At 35.4% G+C, this 21,932-nt stretch overlaps 1 protein-coding gene across 6 annotated transcripts in view; it reads left to right on the top strand.

Annotated features, from left to right (window-relative positions):
* SCAF8 (SR-related CTD-associated factor 8) overlaps positions 1–21,932 on the top strand; it is a 148,809-nt gene that overhangs the window by 64,321 nt on the left and 62,556 nt on the right. For 3 of the 6 annotated variants that reach the window (XR_313967.2, XM_005872872.2, XM_014545054.1), the window contains exons 18-22: positions 824–957; positions 2,438–2,582; positions 4,092–4,160; positions 7,656–7,874; positions 8,578–10,042. Coding sequence is in view for 5 of the 6 variants with exons in the window: in XM_005872872.2 (XP_005872934.1) it covers positions 824–957; positions 2,438–2,582; positions 4,092–4,160; positions 7,656–7,874; positions 8,578–10,028 (2,018 nt within the window). In the remaining variant the exon portion in view is untranslated. Of the gene's footprint in view, positions 1–823; positions 958–2,437; positions 2,583–4,091; positions 4,161–7,655; positions 7,875–8,577; positions 10,687–14,904; positions 15,666–21,932 lie in introns of those variants that run through there. The other 3 variants (XM_014545056.1, XM_014545055.1, XM_005872874.2) reach the window with 2 other exon arrangements.

The following is a 21,932-nucleotide window of genomic DNA, read 5'->3' on the forward strand; positions in this document are numbered from 1 at the left end:
AGAGTTTGCCCACCCATGTTCTAGTGGAAAGATCATGAACAAAAGAGATAAACTATACGGTATTTCTATGTTTCTAAGTTTTAAGAAGAAAAATCAAGGGGAGATAGGCAGTCTAGTTGTGGAGCTATTGCAATTTTTATCGGTTGAAGGCGCTATAACGGAGAGGGTGATAGTTGAAGGGGTGAGATATGCAGCTATCTGGGGAACGCATTCCGTATAGAGGAACAGCAAGTGCAAAACCTGTTCAGAAATCAGGAGACCAATATGGCTTGAGCAAAGTAAGTGAGGAGTGCGTAGTAGGAGATGAAGTCAGAGAGATACAGAGGGATGACCTCATGTAAAGTCTTATTAGTCATTATAATGACTTTGATCCTTACTCTGAGGGAGATGGAGAATCATTGGAGGAACCATTAGACCTTTCTATTTTTGCATTGCTGTATTTTCAGAAATATTTTTTGGTATTGGGTTAGTTCTTGTTGGTTTTCCCTTGTGACAAAATATAGAATAGGTTGGTTCCTCTTATGTCAGACAGCCTTTGAGATACATATGTATTATATCCCTTCTAAGTGTTTTCTTTATACCAAATATTTTAGTGTTTTTCATTTGTATCTCGTGTCATGCTTCTTTGGACTCCTCCTTAGTGTCCTAATTAGATTTATCTGGGCAAAACCTAAATTATCACCTATAGCTATGGTCCCATCTTAAAGATAGATGTGCCAAGGTAGATGAAGGACTTAGGCAAGCATGAAATAAGTGTATACATAGAAATAAAATTTAAAGTTGCACTTATCTAGAGGAAATCAATTTCAAATATTTTATTTAGAATGGGAAACTGTGAAAAGCTCAGAACCTGTTAAAGAGACGGTCCAGACAACTCAGAGCCCACCTCCTGTTGAAAAGGAAACAGTGGTCACAACCCAGGCAGAGGTTTTTCCTCCACCTGTTGCTGTGTTACAGGTTAGTGCTGGGTGTTTTTGTTGTTGAATGTGTTGTTTTACATTTCTGTTTTTACTCATGTATTTACTTTCTAAAACCTGGAGGAAATTGTCCAAAATGCAATAAATAAGAGTTTACACAAACACTTTTTTAAGAAGAATTTTTAGAAATGATCTAATTCATATTTAAATACTTATTTATAAAACAGATGATTACTGATTGCCTGCTCTGTGGCATTTATTGTTTTAGGCACTTGAGATTAGGATACATCACTGAAAAAAAACAAACCACAAATCCCTGCCCTTAATAGAGCTTTTGTTCTCCAAAAGGGAGACAGAAAATATAAAATAAGTTCATGAGATACTATGGAAGGAAAAAGATAGTATAAGGATGATCAGCTTGGGTAGATGCAACAATCTTATATAATAACCATTTGGCTATCCAAGGAAAAGGCTCATGCTTGGTGTGTTCGAGGAATAGCAAGTAGGCTAGACTAGTATAGAAAGGACACCTCTAGAAAGACTTTGGTTTTCAATCTGGGATGTGGATCCTTTGGAGGATTTTGAAGGAAGAAGTGACTTGATCTGGCTTAAAGTATTAAAGGATTGTGCTGGCTACTATTTTGAGAATAGACTAGTGGGCATTGATAAAAGCAAGGGAGACCGGTGAAAAGACAGTGAGAGCAATCCCAGTGAGAGATGATGGTGGCTTAGACTAGTAGACTGATAGCAGTGGAGGGAATGAGAAGTAGTCAGATGCTAGGTGTATTTTGATGTTATCACCAATGGAACCTCATGGCACAATTAGATTTGAGTTGTGAGAAAGAGCAGAGGGAAGGTTTTTGGTCTGAGAAATTGGAAAGATGGAGTTACTGTTATCTGAGAATGGGAAAGACTGTGGAAAGCATTTTTGGGGGGAGGACAATTGGAAGTTAAGTTTTGTGCATATGAAGTATCTTTTAGACAACAAAGTTAAGATGTTGAATAGACTGTTAATATAATAGGGATTTTAGAAGAGATGTATGGCTATAATGCAGTTAAATATTTGGGGATTATTGTACCTAGGATGAGTACAAGGTATTTATGCTAGGAGTAGAAGATAAACTTATGAGAAATTGGAGTAATTTTAAAGCTGTTATTGACATGCCTCCTAGGTTGCATAGCAGAGTTAGGTACTATAAACTTACTGGGAGATGGCAATTTAAAATTGAGCCTTATATTCACTATTCAAATAGGTGCCATTACTTTATATCACTTGAATATAAGATCGATTTCACAATCTCCACATACACTATCTGTTGAGAAATAGTGCCTTGCTTTTACCCCAAGTAGACTGACTTTTACAAGTATTTAAAAAGGAAAGGAACAAAGCAGCTTAATATAATGGTATTTGTTACCTTCCTAAACAAGAAATAGAAATAATTTACCTTTAGGTGTTCCAAGATGTAATCATTGCAGATGGATAAAATGATTTATGGACTTTTTATTTTCTATCCACAAAGATTCCAGTAGCACCAGCTGTGCCTACAGTTAGTTTAGTCCCACCAGCATTTCCTGTGTCAATGCCGGTTCCTCCTCCTGGATTCAGTCCAATACCTCCACCTCCTTTTCTACGAGCAAGTTTTAACCCTTCACAACCACCTCCTGGTAAGGAGTTTTTGTCTTATTAATGGAACTCTAGAATATCACTTCTTTTTCCAGGTTAAAAGGCTATAGTGCAGTGATTTTTTAAACATTAGCATGTTGGAATCACTGGGAAGGTATGTTAAAGCACAAATCACTGGTCAGCCTCTTTTTGTTGGGGACCACATGTTAAGAAGCATTGACAGAGAAGAAATGGAATCCTTTAAAATCATTGAAGTGCTCTTAAAATAATTTAATATTTATGATGAAATTGTTATATATTAGTTCTTTATAGTTATTATTCATTGGAAAGTGTGCATTAAATTATATAGATTTTTCTCCAAAAAATCATTAGGGTTTCCATTTTGACATTAGAAATAATATCTTAAAATGCTAATTGAATTCATAATGCATTTTTGACCTAATTGTTGATAAACAAAAGTTCTTGAAATCAGTGTTTCTAGGTAAAAGTTATAGATTACTTAAATAACACATATTAATTAAATATAAGTAATTGCTTATATAGAATTATTTGTCTATTTTAACAAACAAGGTACTATACTTCGATATTTGTAATTTAAGCTCTTAGCTATTAAATACAGTTTCTAAAAAATACTAACAAGGCCAAAAAATGAATTCATTGTCTGAAAATGCTTGTAATTTGTTTGTCTTATGATATAAAGTTTTAAAATTACAGTTTACTACGTAAATTTGAAATTGATGCAGATTTTAATAAGAATTTTATTTTTGTATATTTTAAGTATTTGACAGTTTTGTCAAAATTTTCAGTATTTGTGATTAAAATTTATTTTCAGAAGATATTATAAACTGATTATTTCAAAAACCACACCACTCAGACTTTATAAAGTCATTGTCGAGCATTTATTTGTTGAAAATCACATCTTTTTTTTTCTTATCTTCAGCAACTGTTTTTTAATTCAATTTAATGATAGCTCTGTATTTTAAAAATTCAAGGAAACAGGTTTATAGTTTGATCATTTAGTATTGAAAATCATCAAACAGCCAGTATTATATTGGAGATTTATTTCAGTGCTCAAAACATAATATAGTAACATCCAAGATTAAGGAAAATAAATACCTTATCTAGTAGGTAAACATTATATTTATCAAAGAAATATAATAGCACCTTTTACAGATGACATTGTTGCATATAATGTTATCAGCAGCTTGAAATGCAATGTTTAACTCCCCAGGTAGTCACCATGTTAACATATAAACAGGTTGCCTGGCTTGTAATCTTTAATTTGATAGCATTGTAGAGAGTGTCACAGAACTTTCTCTTGATGAGGACCTCTGTGCATTGCTTTAGCACTCTCTATACTAAGGATCAAATAAGGTAGTATATATAAAAATAATTTTTAAAATGGAAAGTACATTCACAAATATGAGATTGTAGTAATAAAAGGCTTTTTTAAGGATGTAGAATTTGATTTATAGCTATTGAAATCTTTGCTTTAAAAGAAGTAACTTTTCTTATGCTATTTTATTTTCGGTCTTTTTTTTCCCATGTAGGTTTTATGCCACCTCCAGTTCCACCACCTGTTGTACCACCGCCTACTATTCCACCAGTAGTACCAACATGTGAGTTTTCTGTTTTAGGGTTTTCTTAATTCATGGAGTGTTAATGTGTTGTTTCTCATTCTTTTGACGTATTGTTCTTTTTTATTATGAAAGTTTTTAGAAACACATTTTTTGTTGTTGTTAAATGATTTCTAAAAAATTTAACAATATCATATGTCAGTCCATGTTCAGATTGGCTTTCTTGTCTCAAAATGTCTTTTTATAATTGGTTTATTTTAGTCAAAATTCAAAGAAGGGTCTCTACATCTTATTTCGGTGTGTGTATGTATTAAATATCTTAATCTAGAGTAGTACTGCCCAAACCTCCCTTTCTTTTTCAATTCTTTTTTTAAAAAATATGTTTATATTGATTTTAGAGAGAGGAAGGGAGAGGTATAGAGAGATAGAAACATCAATGTGAGAGAGAAACATCAATTGGCTGTCTCCTGCACACCCCTTACTGGGGGTTGAGCCCAAAACCTGGGTTTGTGCCCTGACCGGGAATCAAACTGGTGATCTCTTGGTCATGGGTTGATGCTCAACCACTGAGCCACACCAGCTGGGCTCTTTTTAAATTCTTGATACATTTGATTGATTAAAGAAACAGTTATCTTCTCTATGCAAAATTCCAAATGATGTATTTGGGTTTTTTTTGTTTATGGTATTGAATTTGTCCCTCTATCTCCTTGAATTTCCTATGAATAGGAAGTTTTTAGCACCAAAGGCTTGCTTCTTTTTTGGTGAGAATCCTTAAAGGTGTGGTGCATCACCTCAGGAGCCATGCAGTGCCTTCTTTTCCCACTTTAAATGATGTTAAGATGCATCAGAGCATTCAGGTATTGGAGCCTGGTGATTAAAAACGTTTCCCTCAAATTTGTATCCTATGGTTTCCATCCATTGATCACTATTACTTAAATCTAATTTTCATTCATTTCAAAGTGGTGATTTCGAATTTTATAATTCTTTGCATATTGCTTAACTAGAATTTTTCTATAAAGAAAAACTTCCTCTTATCATTCTAAGTGTATCTAGTTACCTTGACATACAGTTGTACATGTAGATGCTAAATTATTTCCTGTAAATGCCTTTTTTTCAGAGTAATGAGTTAGTTCTATATTAATTCCAGTGCTATCCAATGGTTGAAGCTGGAGAGGATTTCTCTTATTTCTCCTCCTCTTTCTCTCCCTTTCCCTCCCACTACTTTCTCCTCATTTTCTTAAGTGTTTATGGATTATGGATGTTTGCTTCCAAGCAGTTGCATTCACTTTCCTCTTTGCATTTTAGTTCCATTTTCTTTTTACAAAAATATATTTTTATTGATTTTAGAGAGGAAGGGGGTGGGTGGAAGAAAGTGATTGAAACATCAATGATGAGAATCACTGATTGGCTGCCTCCTGCACACCCCCTATCAGGGATCAAGCCTGCAATCTGAGCATGTGCCCTGACCAGGAATCGAACCATGACCTCTTGGTTCATAGGTTGATGCTCAACCACTGAATCCCCCTTGGGCAGACTGCTCCATTTCTGACAATGAAAGACCTTTGATATTGCCTCTGTATCTTTTGAGATGATTACATCAGTTTCTGAGAGCTTCTTAGTTTCCACCAATGATGGCCTGGTGGACTTTATTGTAAAGAGAGTGTATATGGTAGAGAGCTCTCCTTTTGATAATATCTATTTCTCTTATATTTTTAAACTCTTAACTCTCTTTTAGTGTTTAGACCGTATTAGGATTCTTCTTTTTTTGTTATTGTTGGTTGGTTAAGTAGGAAGAATTGTTTAGTCTTCCTGATAAGTTTTTTAAAAATAATGTAAATATTTTTATTGGTTTTTTTGTTTGTTTGTTTGTTTTTTGTGGATTTTTTTTAAGAGAGGAAGGAAGAGGGATAGAGAAACTGGGGTTCAAGCCTGAAATTCAGGCATGTGCCTTGACTGGGAATCGAACTTTTGACCTCTTTGTTCATGGGTTGATGATCAACCACTGAGCTACACTTGCCGGGCTGGGAAAAAATTTTTTTAAATTTATCTTTATTGTTGAAAGTATTACAGATGTCCCGCCTTTCCCCCCATTGACCCATTCCACCCTGCTCCCACTCAGAAGCCATATCTGAATTCACTATTCATAGAGACTCATCCTAGAGCCTACCTTTTAATTATTCTTAATTTCTTCATTTTGGAAAGTCCGGGATAAAAATAATGGAGAAAAGGAAATACCACTGTGTTCCAGATACTCTCCTATTTACTCACTTGATCTCATTTAATTCTTAAAATTTGCATTTGTGAGCCCAGGTGGTTTTATAGCTTTCTTATGTGCTAACAGTTTGTCCAGATCATTTAGAGCTAAATATGAGGATAACACAGTTCCTAAAATCCCCAAGTAAATGATTTAATAGTATTGTGATAAAAATTGGGCTGAAAATTCTAATTGCTTGATTGTGGTTTTATATTCCTTTAATTTGTTTTTTAACATATAAATAATATAAACATTTAGGGGGTTTTCTACACATCCTTTTAAATGGAATGTTTATACCTTTTTTATTTGCAGTCCACTTTATCTCCTCCCATCTGATGAGCTCCTAACCTCATTTTACAAAAAGTTGTGAATATAAGAACCCCAGCCCATTCTAATTTCAGGGGGATTGGGTGGATATTCATTCTTATACATATTTGCCAGCCTGCACTAATCATTTCTATATATTCAGAGATACATGTGCTAGCTTCCTTGGAAAATTATGAATTTTTTTTGTATTGCTGAGATTTTCTTAAATTACTGGTCCTTATTTTACTAAACATTTTTGTGCAAATATTTCTAAAAATTTTTTTAATTAAAAAATAACATTTTAATCTTTATGGTGACTCATTTGTCATTTTAAGCCTCAGTTATTACACAATGTGCTAGGTCAGTGGTCGGCAAACTCATTAGTCAACAGAGCCAAATATCAACAATACAACGATTGACATTTCTTTTGAGAGCCAGATTTTTTAAACTTAAACTATATAGGTAGGTACATTGTTATTAACTTAATTAGGGTACTCCTAAGGCTTAGGAAGAGCCACACTCAAGGGGCCAAAGAGCCGCATGTGGCTCGCGAGCCGCAGTTTGCCGGCCACTGTGCTAGGTAATACAGGGGTGCTATGAAAGAATGTAGTTTTTATTATAAATGAAATAGAGGGACCAGAAGAAAATTCCTATAGGAAGGTCCTCAAGTAACTTTGTTTCACTCATTGTTGTTTGGTAACAATGTTTATGAGATCCTTAGGAACTTAACACTTGTTTATATCAACTAGCCTATGGTTAGTTACACCATTTTAAAGTCACAGAACCTACGGACAGTCTTAAGTGAGGACCTACTGTATGTTGTTAATTGAGCAGTCATACCAAACAATTGGGGAGAGAGGATAGGGAGTCATTTAAAAGTTTGGCAAGGCCATTGTTATTCATGGTTAATATTTTAACTTAGCACATGAATGATGAGATAATTAAGTCTGAAATACAGTCTCTCACTCTTTAAACAGCTTTGGTGCAGCCGCCATTATCCATGACTCCAGAAACTGTGAAAGAGGTTGGATTTGGTAGCCTTGTTTTACCAGGTGGTTCTGTTGCCAGCAGTCTTGCTCCTTCCACTCTGCCAGCTGGAACTGTTTTTAATCCTCCCCCTAAACAAGCAGAGCCTGAAGAAAAAGTACCTCATCTTATAGATCACCAGATCTCTTCTGGTGAAAACACCAGATCAGGTAAAAACTAAAATGAAAATCCCCAGAAACACATAATTAAATCATAAATACTGCTTCTGTATAGTGGTGTTTAATTCCGAGGTGCCATGCATTTGTAACCAGTTTAATGCACAAATATTGAAATGCAGTTTTTAAAAAGATCACTGTCCTTTAAAATTTATATTAAAAACAAATTTGTTATTCTGTTCAGGATAGTATAGATTTTGACTCCTTTCCATTGAGACCTCATTCCCTCTACTTATTTTTTTCTTTTGCTTAATGGGACTGATTTAATGTGTTATCAAAATAAGATTGCACAAAATATGAATACCTACAAAACGATAAAAATGAACACATACTAAGTATAAATAACTTACTTATGACAGGTATTATTTAGCCAGGTCTACAAATAAATATGGTGTTTGAAAGCAGCAAGTCCTTTTTTTTTTTTTTGTCACCACGGTTAGCATATATATAAAGAATTGTGGTTTAAAGGTGGCAAATCAGTATAAAACCTGGCATTTTTGTTAACTTAAAGATCATGTTTAATATTTAAATTTTACTATAACTGGTATTAATCTTAGCTATAATTCTTTCTTAGTATTTAGTATACTTTGAATTTAGCTGATTAACTCTAAGCTAACTGCTGGAAATTATAGCATTAGTTTTCTTTTTATACCAGAATAATTTTTGTTTTTTGTTTTTTCTCCCCTTTCCATTTTAGTGATTCCAAATGATATTCCAAGCGGCTCTGCAATTTTAGGAGGACAGCCGCCAAATATGACAAACAATTCTGGAATTCTTGGAGTTCAAAGACCAAATGCACCAAGTAATTCTGAAATGCTTGGAGTCCGGCCATCTAACGTTTCCAGTGGTTCTGGGATTATTGGAGCCCAGCCACCAAATATTCTAAATAACTCTGGAATTTTGGGAATACAACCATCCGGTGTTTCGAGTAATTCTGGACTTATGGGAGTACTACCCCCCAATCTCCCTAACAATTCTGGACTTATAGGAGTACAGCCACCCAATGTTCTAAATACGTCTGGACCTTTGGGAACACAGCCACCCGGTGGGCCTCAAAATTTACCCCCTTTACATCTCTCTAATCAAAGGATGCCTGTAATGCCAATGTTAGACCTTCGTCCAGGACTAATACCGCAGGCACCTGGACCAAGATTTCCTTTGCTACAGCCTGGAATTCCACCCCAACGAGGACTCCCTCCCCCATCGATGCTTGATTCAGCTCTTCATCCACCTCCCCGTGGTCCTTTTCCTCCAGGAGATATTTTTAGTCAGCCAGAAAGACCTTTTCTAATTCCTGGAAGGCAAAGTATAGACAATATTGCTAATCCAGAAAAAAGGATACCGCTTGGAAATGATAACATTCAACAGGAAGGCGATAGAGATTACAGGTTTCCTCCTATAGAAACCAGGGAAAGCATGAGTAGACCTCCCCCAGTGGATGTTAGGGATGTGATTGGGCGGCCTGTAGATCCCAGAGATGGTCCTGGAAGGCCTCCATTAGATGGCAGGGATCATTTTGTAAGACCTCCTGTAGATATTAGAGAGAATCTTGTGAGGCCAGGCATGGATCATCTTGGTCGAAGAGACCACTTTGGCTTTACTCCAGAGAAGCCATGGGGGCATAGAGATTTTGATGAGAGAGAGCATCGGGTTCTACCTGTCTTTGCTGGTCCAAAAGGCTTACATGAAGAAAGAGGGAGATTTCGGTCTGGAAGCTATCGATTTGATCCCAGAAGTGGTCCTTGGAACAGAGGATTTCAAGAAGTTCACAGAGATTTTGATGACCGCAGAAGACACTGGGAGAGGCAGAGGGATAGGGATGACAGAGATTTTGATTTCTGCAGAGAAATGAATGGAAATCGTCTTGGACGAGATAGAATTCAAAACACCTGGGTCCCCCCTCCCCATGCTCGGGTTTTTGATTTCTTTGAAGGGGCCACTTCTCAACGAAAAGGTGATAATGTGCCTCAGGTTAATGGTGAAAATGCTGAGAGACATGCTCAACCACCACCTTTACCAGTACAGAATGAACCTGAACTTTATGAAAAACTGACATCTTCAAATGAAATAAACAAGGAGAAGAGTGACACAGTTGCTGATGTAGAAAGTGAACCAGTGGTAGAAAACACAGAAACTGAGGGGACATAATCATCACTCAGTAGGTAAAAGATACCTTTTGTAAAGTTGTCATCTCTCTGTAATAGATTAATGGCTGACTGGACCATAGTTGTTCACTTTTGTCTGCCAGAATTAAGTTAATCTGATGTTCATGTTCACTTTTCTCTTAAAATAATTGTACAACTGACTTGTATAGACATTGTTCTTAATATGAACATGATAGGTAAACATTTTTTATTTTTCTGATAAAATATAAATGTTGCCCCCAGATTCTTTTAACTTCAAGGAAATGAATAACAGCTTGTCAGAGACTTCCTATGGAAGAAAGGATTTTTTAGATACTACTATTAGGTTGTATATGGTAATAGATATATTTCAGAATAGCAAACCGTGGTGTATCTTATCCATATCTTTAAGCTGCTGCAGAATTTTAAGGTAATAGACAAAGCTGTGATATTTTCTGCAAAGACTGGCTCTAGGTATTTGAGGAGCACAATACAGAGATTTTAAAAAGTGATTTTGTAAAATCTACATACACTATGGTCTCTGTTTCTCCAAAGTAAGTGTTTGTGATTTGTTCCTCATACTGCAGTGAGTAAAAAGAAAACAACAACATAAATATTAAAGTACGTTTCAATGTTGGGTGAATTTTGTTTTTAGATGCCAATAAAACTTATTTGTTTGATAACAGTGTTCTAGGAATTGTATTTTTTTAACCTACAAATTCTTAAAACCCTGAATCGTTAGCTGCATGTGCTTAGTTGCAAAAGGTTTCTCTTACTCCTAATAACAATGAAGAACTGTGGTGGAAAAGCATGTACTTTAATATAAAAATCATGCAATCTCATTAGTTTGTATATAAAATCTGTGTATATTTATTGTGTGAGTCATAGGTTATTTTGTTTCTCTGTATGTCTATATTCATGCACATACAGAGAAATATAGATGTTGATAGTTTAGATAATAAAATACTTTTTAAGAACTGAATAGAATTAGATAAATTTGACATTGCTCATAGTTACAGCTCTTAGCCTTTATGAAGGGGAAAATAAATACTATAAAGAAATACATTGGCGGTTTGCTAATTTAAAAAATAAGTAATTAATCATGAAGCCAGATTTAGCATAGGCCCACATTTCATATAAATGCTTGCTTGCATTGTGTTGTTTCACTATTCTGCATAGATAGTGCTAGTACTAAAGTACTTCCTGGCCACTTGCCTGACGTGAGTATCTTAATGGCACAAAATATAGAGTGTTGTTGATGGATTTAAAAATATTACTTTGTATACCAGGAACAAAGTGTCTGTTGTGTGTTCTGCAGGCTCTGGGTAACACTGTTCAGATTAATCTCCAAGGTAAACTGAGTAGCAGAAAAATTTGGTCTTGGTTTCTGTTAATTTATTTTTGTTTTCGTTTTCATTTATTTATTGTTTGTGTCTCCTTTGGGTTTTACGTATGTATACACATATGTATAAAACCATTGGTGTTTTTTCATTTCTAATGATAGCTTTCATTTGGTCCTAGTTTCCTGTGCATTCCCAACAATTCATCATTTGCTCTATTTATGTAGAAGTCTTAAGTTAGGTTTGTCAAAAATAACCCCAGCCCCGTGATAAGATCATACCAGCTATTTAAAATTGGATGTTTTTGCTAACTGTGTTTGATGACCTAGAGAGCTATAGGTCTTTACGGTTCCTGGCCAAAAAGAAAGTCTTTTCTTCTTACAGATTCTGAAAAGGAAATAGTACATTCTTTATTTTGTTATTTGGAAAAGTGGTTGAGAGGGGGAATTTGGTGTTTATTTTTAAGGTAACTCAGTTCAGTTTAATAATTTGAATTGGTTTCCAACAGGGAAAACTGTGACAAAGGCACAAAATTTTAATGTTTGGGAAAGATTTGCCTTGTCTTCAAGGAAATTACATTGACTGGAGTGTCTCTCAGACTCCTTTAGTTGCATTTACCATTATTAATATTAAATGACATGCACTTAGAATAGGTAATAGGAAAGAATGTGAGACTTTTCACTGGCTTCTAATCCCAGACTTTTCAAATTGCTGTTGGGCCTTCATGTGCAAACTTAAAAACAAGACATGTGCAGGTATTACACTGGCTGGAAGATTGTGGTGGTGCAAGTTTCCTCGTCATTTGTCAGTACAGAATCTAGAAACCTATCTTGAAATGTGTGACGCTCTTAATGTAGCTGAAAAAAAATTGTGTACTTACTCTCACAGTGATCTTGTTTTGTTGAATATTTAAGTGAAAGGATACTAATCATTTTCGTACTGAATTTTCAAAATTGATATTTATGTTCAATTTTCTTAAAAAATGATGCACAGAAGAGTTAATTGTCTTTGATAAGTTTGACATAGGACCTATCACACTTTCGATGCTTTTGGTCACAGTGCTGTCACTAGAATGCTGGCAACTAGAAATTTACAAGGAGTAACCTAACCACTTTACTTTAATAAAATGATTAAAGTGCTACAGGCAATATCGGCATTATACGCCATAATGTTGATTTGTGATTGTTAGAGAGAGTATGATATGACTTTCTGCAGTAACAGTAGCCTGCAGTATTAATAGACATTAATATTTAAATAGTTTTTATGTCTTTAAACATTTCATTAAACATTGGCTCTGTCCTTAGCATAAATGTATATACTGTACTTTGATCTTTTGTATGGTAGGTAGAAACTTATTTTACAGCAAAGTAGTCTTTATCTGCAGCATATTATAGGTGGAACGCACCTTTATTCTAATTTTTATGTCTACACATAGGGCAGACAAATACTTAGAAAACAGGAAGATCGCATAGTATAAAATTACTTGCTTAAACCTCTGGAAATTATATAATAATTCATTGGTAAAATTTGTTACTTATTTAAGTTATTATATTTTTACTAGAGTCATTTCTTTTGTCCTGATAATTTAGTTGCTTCATTAAATTTATTGGCCATTTTTCACTCGTATCAAAGATTATAGTTTATGGAGCTCTACATTTAGGGTTGTTTGGAGTGTGGGGCAATTGTGTTACATTTAAAAAGAAAAAGTTGCTCTTTTAATTGGAAAAAGCATTTTTTATAAACAGTTCATCAGGTCTAAGGTGCCATTTTTCATTGATTGTAAGAAGCACCATTCGGAATAAAATAAATGCTTCCAATATAACATGTCACTGATTATAAGACTCAATTCAGAAATGTTAAAATATAAAAAGTATCTTAGAATCAAAGAAATGCGGTATTCATTACTGAACTTTATGCATGTATTTTAGATGGGCACAACCTTTAATGAAAAACAAAATTTTAATATTCAATTAAATTTTATTATACCTTATGTGCCTTCTTCATTATTACTTTATTGGGTGCTATATTAATAACATGTTTTCAGGGCTTTTAACTCTTTCAAAGAAAATAAACTAACATTTTTCTTTTTAAATATTTTGTATAATATAGAAGAGGAGAGCAGTATCTTTATATTTTTAAGATAAGCAAAATAAAAATGACATGAGTAATCATAAATACTGTAGTGTGGCAGAGAATTATAAATGTTTTAATTGATTCTGTGGTTTTATATAACATCTTTTAAACTATAACTTAAGTTGATAGTTATATTTTTTACTTTTGAAGAAAAAAATCAGGTTACTGTGGTTTACAATAGGAAATTTAAAAGCAAGGTACTTTGATCCAACAAAACTTTCTGGAATTAGAATTTACAATTAATGGCCCAGATTATTTTCTTTTGGGGGGCATACTTTAAATAGTGGCATGCATATTGGAAGCAGTTTGAAATACACTACTTCTGTGGTTTTCAGGCAAGAAATAAATAATAGAATCACTGGTGGAGCTCTGAAAGTTTGGGGGTTTTGGGGGACATCACAAACATACTAGTGCAGAATCTCCTGGGGCAATACATATTTACACACACACACACACACACACACATAATAAACCCCCATGTACCCCCACTTTCACTACATTAAAATACATAAATATTTAATGTACCAAATACTTGAGATTCTTAAAATATTTTGAAAAGTAAAATACTTGAGTGATACACAATTATCTTTAGTATTTCAAGAAAGTAGGTACTTAATTGTGGCAGCTGGTGTTGGAGGATGAATAAAAAAACTAGAGAAGTCCGTTATCACAGATGTTTTAAACTCAAGCATTAATTTAAAAATGAACTATAGCAGATAAGGATGGGAGGAAGCATATGAGATAGTTTTTGTAGGAAGTAATTTTGACTCAAGTGAAACTTTGTTTAGGATACCTCAAATAAAAATTTACTTGATATCATGTAATAAAATGCTTTGGTTATGTAGAAAGCCCATGTGAGACAAAACTGTAAGCATTAACTTTATCAGAGACTAGAAGTAGCATTATTAGTGGGATTTCTGAGATGTGGGTTGCATATCAAAAAGTAATGCAAATCAGTATTTCGGCATGAACTTTGCTCAGACATTTTCTTCTCTACTTAATTCTCTCTTCTTTCATGCGATTCTTTTCATCCTATATATACACTTGCAGTTACACTGTCTTGTTCTAATTAAGGTATAGAACAAATACTCTAATTTGTAAAATACATATAGTATATCATGGGGTGTGATTGCGCTAATGGGCTAACTTTATATTGTATGAGAAATGTCGGGTAGTTGGATGACCTGTAATGAAGGAAGCTGAGAGAGTGCTTATGCACTGAGCTCAATACATGGAGAGTGAACTTGTAACTCTGGGCCCTGAGAATTAGATGAGTTTAGTGAGCATATTACACTTGCGGAGCAATGGCAGATATGTAGAAGTTGGCTGACCTGTGTTGAAAACCACCCCCTGCCCCACGCCCTTATCAACTTGCCCTGCCTTGGGCAGCTGTCACTATTTTGTCTTGTTTTTTCCTTCCCTTCTCAGCATCTTCAAATCCTTCTCATCGTAGCCTCCTTTTGACCCACTGTTCCAGGCAAGAACTATCCAATGGATTTGTCTGGTAAAAGCAGCTTGCCTGCCCCTTGGCTTGATGATTTCTAAGTTCATTTCCAGCATTTAAATTCCTTGCGTCTATGAAATAAGGTTTCTCTTCTGTAAAAGACCAGGTGAAGAAGCAGGAGGAACAAAGGGAAAGACTGACAAGATTGAGGTGCTTGTTATAAGGGCACAGGTTTTGCTGCCTTTGGGCTTTCAAAACTGGCTTTATAACATTTGCCAGATGTATGTCTTTGAACAAAATTACTGCGCCTCTAAGTGCATTCCTTAATAGCTAATCTGTAGGGTATGCTTTTTTATTGATATTAGTTAATATTTAATGGACATGTATTATGTGACAGGAACTAGAATAATTTTATTACCTGCATAATATGATCCTCACAGCAATCCTGTGAGGTAGTTAGAAGTCACAAGTGACTTCCCAAGGTCTTATAACTTGTAAATATTTGAGCAAAGAATGAAACACAGGTCTATTAAATTAAAGATTAGTCTGCACCACCTAATAAAGTGTCAGACACACATCACAGAGGCTCACCAGAGATTCCTCTTCACTTTAGGACAGGCAAATTGAGGCAGAAAACCATAAAGAGGAACAGCCCCACCAGGCTTGTCCTTCTAGGTAGGGCTGCAGTTAAACACTGAACTTGCTGTTCTCATGGTTACAAGTACAGTGGGGCCTTGACTTAGGAGTTTAATTCGTTCCGTGACGGAGCTCATAACTTAAATTACTTGTATGTCAAATCACTGTGACGTTCGCTGTGCCAACTAGCGGTGGGGTATCTGAAGCTGGCTCATAACCCGAATTTTTTTGAGCTTGCAACTCAAAGCAAAAAATCGGCCGAGAGACGGCTCGTATCTCAAAAAAACTCAGTCTGGACACTCATAAGTCAAGGCCCCACTGTATACGTACATGGGGCTGTCTTTTGCTGTAAGCAATCACTGCAGCTTCATTTTCTTAGATTTTATGTTCAGGATTTGTTTTTTCTTAAGGTTATACCATGGCATAATGTTAACTTTCTTAATAATTTGCTGTTTAAAAAAAAAAAAAATTTTTTTTTTTTTGAGAGAGAAAAATCAGTTTGTTGTCCCACTTATTTATGCATTCATTGGTTGCTTCTTGTGTGTGCCCTGACCAGGAATCCAAACTGCAACCTTGGTGTGCTGGGATGACAGTCTAACCAGCTGAGCTACTTGGCCAGGGCATAACTTGCTATTTTGAAAGCAGGTTTCTGATGCATTGGTATTCAATAAGATTTCTTTTTGAAAACACCTTTTCCCACAAGTTAAATAAGATTTTAAAACCTCTTGTACTTTAAAATGATTTAATACAGTCAAAGCAGAGCCAGTGATTGCTAGCCAGTTTACATTTTAGATGTGGCTTTGGCATCTCCTTTCCGAAATTTGGCATTTATATACTATATGTGTAGCCAAAGCCTTTCTTGTGTATAAAACTCCTATATTAAGAATATTCCATGACTTGAATTAAATGAAATGTAAAGTTATACGTAGTAAACATTCAGTGTTAGTCTTTATTCACCACTTGATTGAATTCAGAGAGTTTCGAGACTAGCCTTTGTCTGTGGTGTCAGTAGTTAATTTGCAGTTATTTTACTTTATTAGAATATATAACCTGATTCTAGGTTTTCTTTCTTTCCAAGTCTTCTATTAAATCCGCTGAACTTAGATTTATGTAAAGTTTAATCTACAGCATGTCATGGTGTTGGCCTTGGATCACCTTTTTCAGAGTCTTTGGGCAGATGAATCTTAGGCCATTACTGCCTAATGCACACATCAAGGGAACATGCTTATCATACTTGTGAGTTATATTTCTCTTTTTACTAATCTTACCAAAAGTAGTTATTATTTTGCTTATGTTGTGATTATTACATGAAATAAAATGTTCTTGCATTTGAACAATCTTTTTTAATGACATGACTCTTGTGTTTATTACTGAGCTCGGGTCAGTTTACACATTAGTAAGACTATAGTAAAATCACAAGACTTGTATTAAATAAGTAACAACCTTTGCAAGTGTAACAGGATAACTCTTATTTAAGAATTGATCTTTCCTTCTTTGGTGATGGATCTTTTTTTTTTTTTAATATATTTTATTGATTTTTTACAGACAGGAAGTGAGAGGGATAGAGAGTTAGAAACATCGATGAGAGAGAAACATCGATCAGCTGCCTCCTGCACGCCCCCAATGCGTGTGCCCGCAACCAAGGTACATGCCCTTGACTGGAATCGAACCTGGGACCCTTGAGTCCGCAGGCCGACGCTCTATCCACTGAGCCAAACTGGTCAGGGCTTGGTGATGGATCTTACTTTGAGCCTTGTAGTTAAAGAGAAGAGAGCACTTCACATCTCAGAAGTTTCTGCAGATCTTCACATCTTGTATCACTGTGGTCATACTCAGGATAAGGATTTAAAGATTTCTAAATAGTAAAACCATTAGGACTTCATTTAGGACTATTTTTTAAAATGAAATTTATTTAATATTTTAATTACAGCCCTCGTGTTCATCATATTACTTTCTGAATTGTTAGTCAAATAATCTGTGACCATGGGTTAAAATGCATCCCATTACTGGAAAAGAGGAGAGGGTGTGGGGGTGAAGAGACTTAATACTTTCAACCTCTGTGTCGCGGACTACACAATTTATCTTCAGAAATACACTGTTAGCTAGGATTTGTTATTTCTTCTTTACAAATAGAGAAGCAAACTCAAAGAAGTCCATGGTCACGTAGCTTTTGATTTGTGTGGGTGTTTGAACCCAGGTTTTGCTGACTTCAGAGCTGTGCTATACTTAAAAGATGCTCCTTTGGAACGGTAGATTTTACTAGATGGCTGGGACGGTTAGTTTCCAAGGGCTACTGTAACGACGTACCAAAAACTGGGTTGCTTAAAACAACAGAAACTCATTTTCTCCAAGTTCCAGAGGCTAGAAGTCTGAAACCAAGGTGTTGGCAGGCCCATGCTTTCTGTGAAGTCTCCACAGGAGAATTCTTCCTTACCTCTTCAGGCTTCAGGCAGTTCTCCGCAGTCCGTGGTGTCCTAGAGGGACCACTCCAGTCTCTGCCCTGTCATCACAAGGCCGTCCATCGTGTGTGTTCACATCCTCTTCCCTCTGTGTCTAAATTTTCCTCTTATAAGGACACCAGTTATATTTGATTAGTGGTTCACCATACTTCAGTATGACTTCATCTTAACTAATTACATCTGCAATGACCATATTTCTAAATAAGGTCACACTCTGAGGTACTGGGAGTTAGGACTTCAACATATTTTTGGAGGACACAATTCCTAACAGCCTGTGGCCTTAAGTTCTAGAACTATTTAAAATCTAAGTAAATAGACATTTTACATTTGAAAACACACAGTGGGGAAGGTGATACATTTTAGAGTGACAAAACATCTTTATAGAATTCCATTTTTAAATTACTATGGATATTATCACAGTCAACTTTAAAGTATTGCAAACTGTTACAAATAGCACTGCCTAACTTTTTAGATAATTTAGTAATGCCCATACTCTTGTTTTGTTAATTTTTCAAAGGAAACCCAATAATTTTAGTATTCTATAGCAAAGAATCTATTTACTGTGAATTATCCTTGCATTAAAAAAATGTTTACTTTTTTAAAATGGAGGGTTTTTTTTAGACCTCAGTACATACAACTAACCTGGAAATGTGCAACGTGAGTCTTTCCATTTCACTTCCATCGTTGCACTTTCTGTTTTGTCTACTCATAAAAATTCCCTCTTAAGTAAGTGATATGACTACTTGCCATTTCAGTGGTTTATTAGAAGTAGGTTTTTTATTTACCAAATAAATTACCAGTTCACAGTTTATTTGTCTGCTATTATAAGCTTAATAACATTTCTATTTTTTATAGAATTAACTAGCATAATCTTTATTTGATCAAGTAAAAAACACCTTTGTATCTGACTGAAATTCAAGTTACATGGCTGTATAGGTCTTTACTAAACAGGTATCTTAACAAGGCCCCCTCTAACTTACAGAAATTTGAATGGATAATTCTGATTTTTATTTGAAGAGCACCAAGGCACTTAGAACACTGCCTGGCACATAGCCCTACATAAGGTCCCTGTTGTTATAATTGTCAATAAATAGTGGGTAATAGAGATTTTGGGGATATGCAAATCAGTACTGTATATTAAGTGCAAATAATTAAGGAATTATTTGTGTAGATTTAAACATTACAACCCAAACTGGGAAGATGGGAGACAATGGAATTGTGTGGTTCTTGGAGCTTTATAGGTCTAACACTTTTCTACCTCCAGTGCATCAACTCTGAGCTATATTTGTGTTTCTGGTCCTCAGTACCAGCCTTTAAACACAGCTGTCAGATTCATTAGGCCGCTGGCAAGCACCCTGCTGGCCCAAGTGGCTTGCCTGTCAGAGAGAGATGGCTCTGATCTAATTTCAGGAAGAACAATTAGAACGCTTCCTTTGTAACTGTCTGTGTTCAGATAGAACAATTTGGTGAAAAATATTCCTGATGTAGCAGGATCTCAAGTTTTAAGAGTAGATTTTTTTCCCCAGGGGACTTGAAAAAGGCTGATAAAATTTACACTTTACCCATGAATATATTCATGCTAAAAAAGAATTGTTAATCACCAAAATAAGCTACTTTCTTAAATGTGTCTGACTCAAGGCCTAACACTGTAATGGGAAACCACATTTAGAAAAATGATTTAAAAAATATTTCATTAGGCTCTCCTATATGATACTGATTTTGCAAAGCATATTCAGGCTCATTTTATCCCAGAGTAAGTCTGTCAAGCAAAATGTAAGATCTCAAGAAATTATCTATTTGGGGAAGAGAAGTGAAGTTACTTGACTACTACTGTAGCCAGTTTAGGAACACATAGTAGGGATCTTGGTTCTACACAAAACGCCCTAATAACTATAGTTATCTGTACTTTCAAATGCAAAGCAGTATTTTAATTTCTTATCAGAAAAAAATAACAGCGGGGTTCTTCAGTGGATAATGTAAAATTCAATTGTTACCTTGATATATTTAGTAAGCTTAAAATGGTCTCTTAAAATGTTTTACAGATCCGATCTTTCTTTGCCACATTGATTATTTTAAATTTATTTGTTGGCCTAAAGCTATAGATGTGGGACTTAATGGAGAAGTCTAAGTGTCTAGTACACCAGCCCACACACTCACAGTTCACAGCCTTATTTAAATTTAAGCTGTGTGTTTATAGTTGTCCTCATAACAAGACTTTTATATTCCTGGGAAGTAAAATCAGTCTGCATTTTAATCTGGCAGACTAAGGTTGATTTCTAAACTAATATCAGTCTTCAAAGGGTCAGAAAAGGCCCCCTACCCCCCAAAAAAGCAGTTCCACTAAACTGCTAGTAAAAGTAGGGAATGTGGGAATGTTTATAGATGAAGAACAAATTCTGATGGTGTGTGCACCTGAGAAACTGGGAATGAGGCCCTAGCTTCCCATCTCGTGAGCCTCTGGTGATTGTTATCCTAGCAATCCAAAAGTGTAGACAAGGGTAAGACCTTGATTCTCTTCTAAAGCACTAAACATCAGATGAAAATTATTTTAAGACACTGTAGGAATAGTATAACTAAGTCTTAAGAGCAGTCACAAAATGTTGATCGGAGAATTGAATGAGGCTGACACTTCGTGGTCAGTCCTGAAAGGTGTGGTTTTTCTGAAGTTTCCCAAAGGAATGCTTCACTACTTTTCCCTTTGCTCTTAGCACTTTAGAGCAGTGGTTCTCAACCTTCTGGCCCTTTAAATACAGAACCTCATGTTGTGACCCCAACCATAACATTATTTTCGTTGCTACTTCATAACTGTAATTTTGCTACTGTTATGAATCTTAATGTAAATATCTGATATGCAGGATGGTCTTAGGCGACCCCTGTGAAAGGGTCATTCGCCCGCCAAAGGGGTCTCGACCTACAGCTTGAGAACCGCTGCTTTAGAGTCTAAAGTGGTGATCTGTGAGGTCTGAAAGGTTGGCCACCGCTGGTTTAAGGAAACCTTTGGAGCAGTGGTTGCCAACCGGTGGTCCGGGTACCACTGGTGGTCCGTGAAGTTCGAAAGGTTGGTGACTGCTGCTTTAGACAGCGCTCCACTCCTTTTTGTAGCTCTGGTGGGAAAAGAAAGTGGTTATAGAACACTCCTCTTTTCTGGGTTTCTTGTCAAATACCTGCCTACTCAGGCTCCTTAAACAAAGTACCTGTTCTGGTTGAGAGTGTTTGGGCCCGGTTGATTTTTTTCTTGTAAATATTTTTCCAGTTGCTCAGTAGTGATCTGACTTCACTTTTGTTTCTCTCTTGGCTGTTTACATTTTTAATTAACATTCAAAATAGTTTCTAATCTAATACACTCAATTGGAAGTACATATATGTATGGATACCTTCTCCAAGAACCTTCAGCAAATCTTATAGAATTTCTTTTGACCTTTTCATGATGGCACTTGACTATTCTCTCAGGAATTAGACAACTTAAAACCAGTATCTTTAAAAAAAAAATCTGAGTTTCATATCCACTTACCAAGTTTGTACTTGAGAATATGATCTTTAAAGCCTGATATTTTCTCATCCGGGTCAACACAGTCCTCATTAGAAAAATGGCTCTAAACACTCTATTAGCTAGAAATTAATACAAAACGTATACTCGGTACAGTACTAAATGAGTTCTCAGAGTGTGAGAGAGGGCAAGAGAGCCACCTATAATTTTTAAGAAGTAGTGTTTCTGATCGCTGGCTAAAAAAATGTACTAGCTTTAAATCATTTTGAGGCATTACTTCATCTTCTGATTAATTATAACCTGACAGTACGCTTTACAATTACTATCCAGTGCACTTAATAGCATCAGTTCATTTTGTGGATTTGCTTCAGCTTCTCTAGACCAGCTGGGTCCAAAGCTGCCAAAGCTTAATTGAGGCTGAACAAGACTT

The sequence above is a fragment of the Myotis brandtii genome, unplaced genomic scaffold (genome assembly GCF_000412655.1).
Source record: "Myotis brandtii unplaced genomic scaffold, ASM41265v1 scaffold395, whole genome shotgun sequence".
In the NCBI taxonomy this organism is placed as follows: domain Eukaryota; kingdom Metazoa; phylum Chordata; class Mammalia; order Chiroptera; family Vespertilionidae; genus Myotis; species Myotis brandtii.